The sequence below is a fragment of the Didymella exigua genome, assembly GCF_010094145.1.
Source record: "Didymella exigua CBS 183.55 unplaced genomic scaffold M421scaffold_113, whole genome shotgun sequence".
NCBI classification, from domain to species: domain Eukaryota; kingdom Fungi; phylum Ascomycota; class Dothideomycetes; order Pleosporales; family Didymellaceae; genus Didymella; species Didymella exigua.
In genome coordinates, this window is record NW_022984887.1 from 1 (window position 1) to 2,257 (window position 2,257).

Genomic DNA, 2,257 nt, shown 5'->3' on the forward strand with positions numbered 1-2,257 from the left:
GAGAGTTAGGCCTGCTACGCTGGCTACATGGTCAAATTTGTCTGCTACGCTCTGCGCTTCGTGGCTGACGCAGAGGCAAGGATGGCGGCGCAGGAAGGCGGCAACGAGGGCAGCGACGAAGATGATGAGGGCGACGAGGATGGCTTAGAAGGAGAGGAAGAGGAAGAGGAAGAAGAGGAAGAGAACAACAACAACAACTTCTCTGATGCTGACAGCAGCTAACTAGCAAACATCCTAAGCAGCAGCTAAAGAGAGAAGGACTTGATAAAAGACGCGCGAGAGCTGTTCTACTAGACAGTTAAGCAGAAGGAGCTTGTAGTAACACTGTGGGAGATGTTGGACTGCGATGCTGACGCTGATGACGAAGCGCAGCGCAGCGCTTAGCGCGACGCTCAGCTCAAAGTGCTGCTAAACTTGCTCACATCATTCTTCTTCATAACAACAGGTGACAAGCCGTTCAGCAGCAGACTTATTCACTTTCTCGCTGTGCTGGGCATCAACAGCAACACAAACTACTTGCGCACGGCAAAGAACTACTTGTACATGCTAGCAGGTGTATTCTACTGCATGCGCGTGCTTAGCGTGGAGAAGTTGCTCCCATCTATGTGCCGCGATGAGCAGACTGACAAGGATCGTGAGCGCTTCTTGGAGCACAGAGAGAAGTATCTGTTGGACAGCTCGTACAGCCCGATGAGCGAGGCGCTCAGCTTGCTGGCTTATGGCAAGTACGTCGCGCTGGCGGCTGGCAACCCAGGCAACGCGTACTAGTCAAAGGACAAGAAGATCTTCTACTTGTACGGCCGGCGGATCTACATCAGCCGCTTCTGCAAGATGGCGCAGGACATGGTGTCTAAAGCAGAGCAGATGCTGTAGGAGGAACTATTCTAGGTAACAAGGGCAGAAGAGCAGTTTGCTGTTAAGCTAGATATACTTATTAACAACGTCACGTTTAAACAGCAGGGCGTGTCTTTTGTGCAGCACTGTAACAATAGTCTTTAGGACAAGCTAGAGTGGATGCTGACGCAGGCTAAGCAGACTAAGCAGGGCCACAGACTGCAGTCAAGCGAAGGGCAGTGGAACGTGAAGCATGTCAAGCGATACTTGCGTTGCGTGGACCACTTCTTGATGCTGCTAATAGTCTGCGTGCACACAACGTCTGGACAGCCAGGCAGAGGGTTAGAGATCACGACAATGCAGCACCGCAACAGGCTACTGCAGGACCACAACATCTTCGTCATAGACAGACAGGTGATGACAGTCGTCCGCTATCACAAGTCGCAGTCGCAGTGGGACAAGCCGAAGGTGGTGCCGCGCTTCTTGCCGCCGCGGCTAGGGCAGGTGATGGTGCTGTACTTGGCGTACTTGCAGCCATTCCGTGAGTATCTCACCGTGCAGGTGCTCGGCGGCAGCTTCAGCGACTACGTGTGGGCGGACAAGCAGGGCCCGTGGGGGACTGATCGACTGACGCGAGCGCTGAGGCGAGAGACCGGCAAGAGGCTGGGAGTGCCGCTGCACACGCTCGACTACCGGCACGCGGCTGTTAGCATCGGTCGAGTTGTCGTAGGCGAGCGGTTCAGCAAGGGCTATCAAGACAAGGTTGGCGAGGTGGACGAGGCTGAGGTAGACGAGGATAGGGAGGACGTGATGGAGCTGCAGAACGCAAGGACGACAGTGATTAGAGTGGGCAACTACAGCGTGCCAATCAACATTGTCAAGCATCTCAGCGTGCGCTCAATCGAAGCGTTCCGTCCGCTCAGCGCAATGTGGCACTGCTTCTTGGGGCTGGATGGGAAGCAGGCAGCGCCGCAGCGGACTTGGACAGGCAACATCAATCCAATGAGGAGGGCGAAGAAACGTGGGCGCAGTGGCATCAACAGTGATGACGATGACAGGAATAAGGATGATTAGGGCAGGGAAGCCGCGTTGCTGCATAGAGACAAGAAAGAGAAGGCAGTCTGCAAGGCAATGCAGCAAGTGCTTGGTCAGCAGGACGTTGGGTTTCAATCCGCAGAGCAGGAGCTGGCGCTGCACGCAGTAATTGATGGGCAGACGCCGCTTGTCGTCGTGCTGCCAACTGGTGGAGGCAAGAGCTTGCTGTTTAGCGTGCCGGCTTGCATAGACGACGCTGGGGTGATGGTGGTCGTGGTGCTGTACCGAGCGCTCATTGAGGATCTAGTAGACCGGATGCAGAAGTGCGGCATCGACTGCATGGAGTGGAAGCACGGCGAGAGCAGCCCGGCCGCTGTTGTCGTAGTCA

The 2,257-nt window shown here is 55.3% G+C and overlaps 3 protein-coding genes across 3 annotated transcripts; all 3 read left to right on the top strand.

Annotated features, from left to right (window-relative positions):
• Window positions 1-9: 9 nt before the first annotated feature.
• Window positions 10-222, top strand: M421DRAFT_10775 (uncharacterized protein; the record flags this gene model as incomplete). The annotated part of the gene is made up of 1 exon (XM_033587161.1): window positions 10-222. A coding segment is annotated over one exon (213 nt), but the record flags the coding sequence as incomplete, so codon positions are not given.
• Window positions 223-1,014: 792 nt separating this feature from the next.
• M421DRAFT_390510 (uncharacterized protein) lies at window positions 1,015-1,360 on the top strand (the record flags this gene model as incomplete). Its single annotated transcript, XM_033589987.1, has 1 exon — window positions 1,015-1,360. A coding segment is annotated over one exon (346 nt), but the record flags the coding sequence as incomplete, so codon positions are not given.
• Window positions 1,361-1,965: 605 nt separating this feature from the next.
• M421DRAFT_41255 (uncharacterized protein) lies at window positions 1,966-2,256 on the top strand (the record flags this gene model as incomplete). The annotated part of the gene is made up of 1 exon (XM_033590422.1): window positions 1,966-2,256. A coding segment is annotated over one exon (291 nt), but the record flags the coding sequence as incomplete, so codon positions are not given.
• Between the last annotated feature and the right edge of the window lies 1 nt (window position 2,257).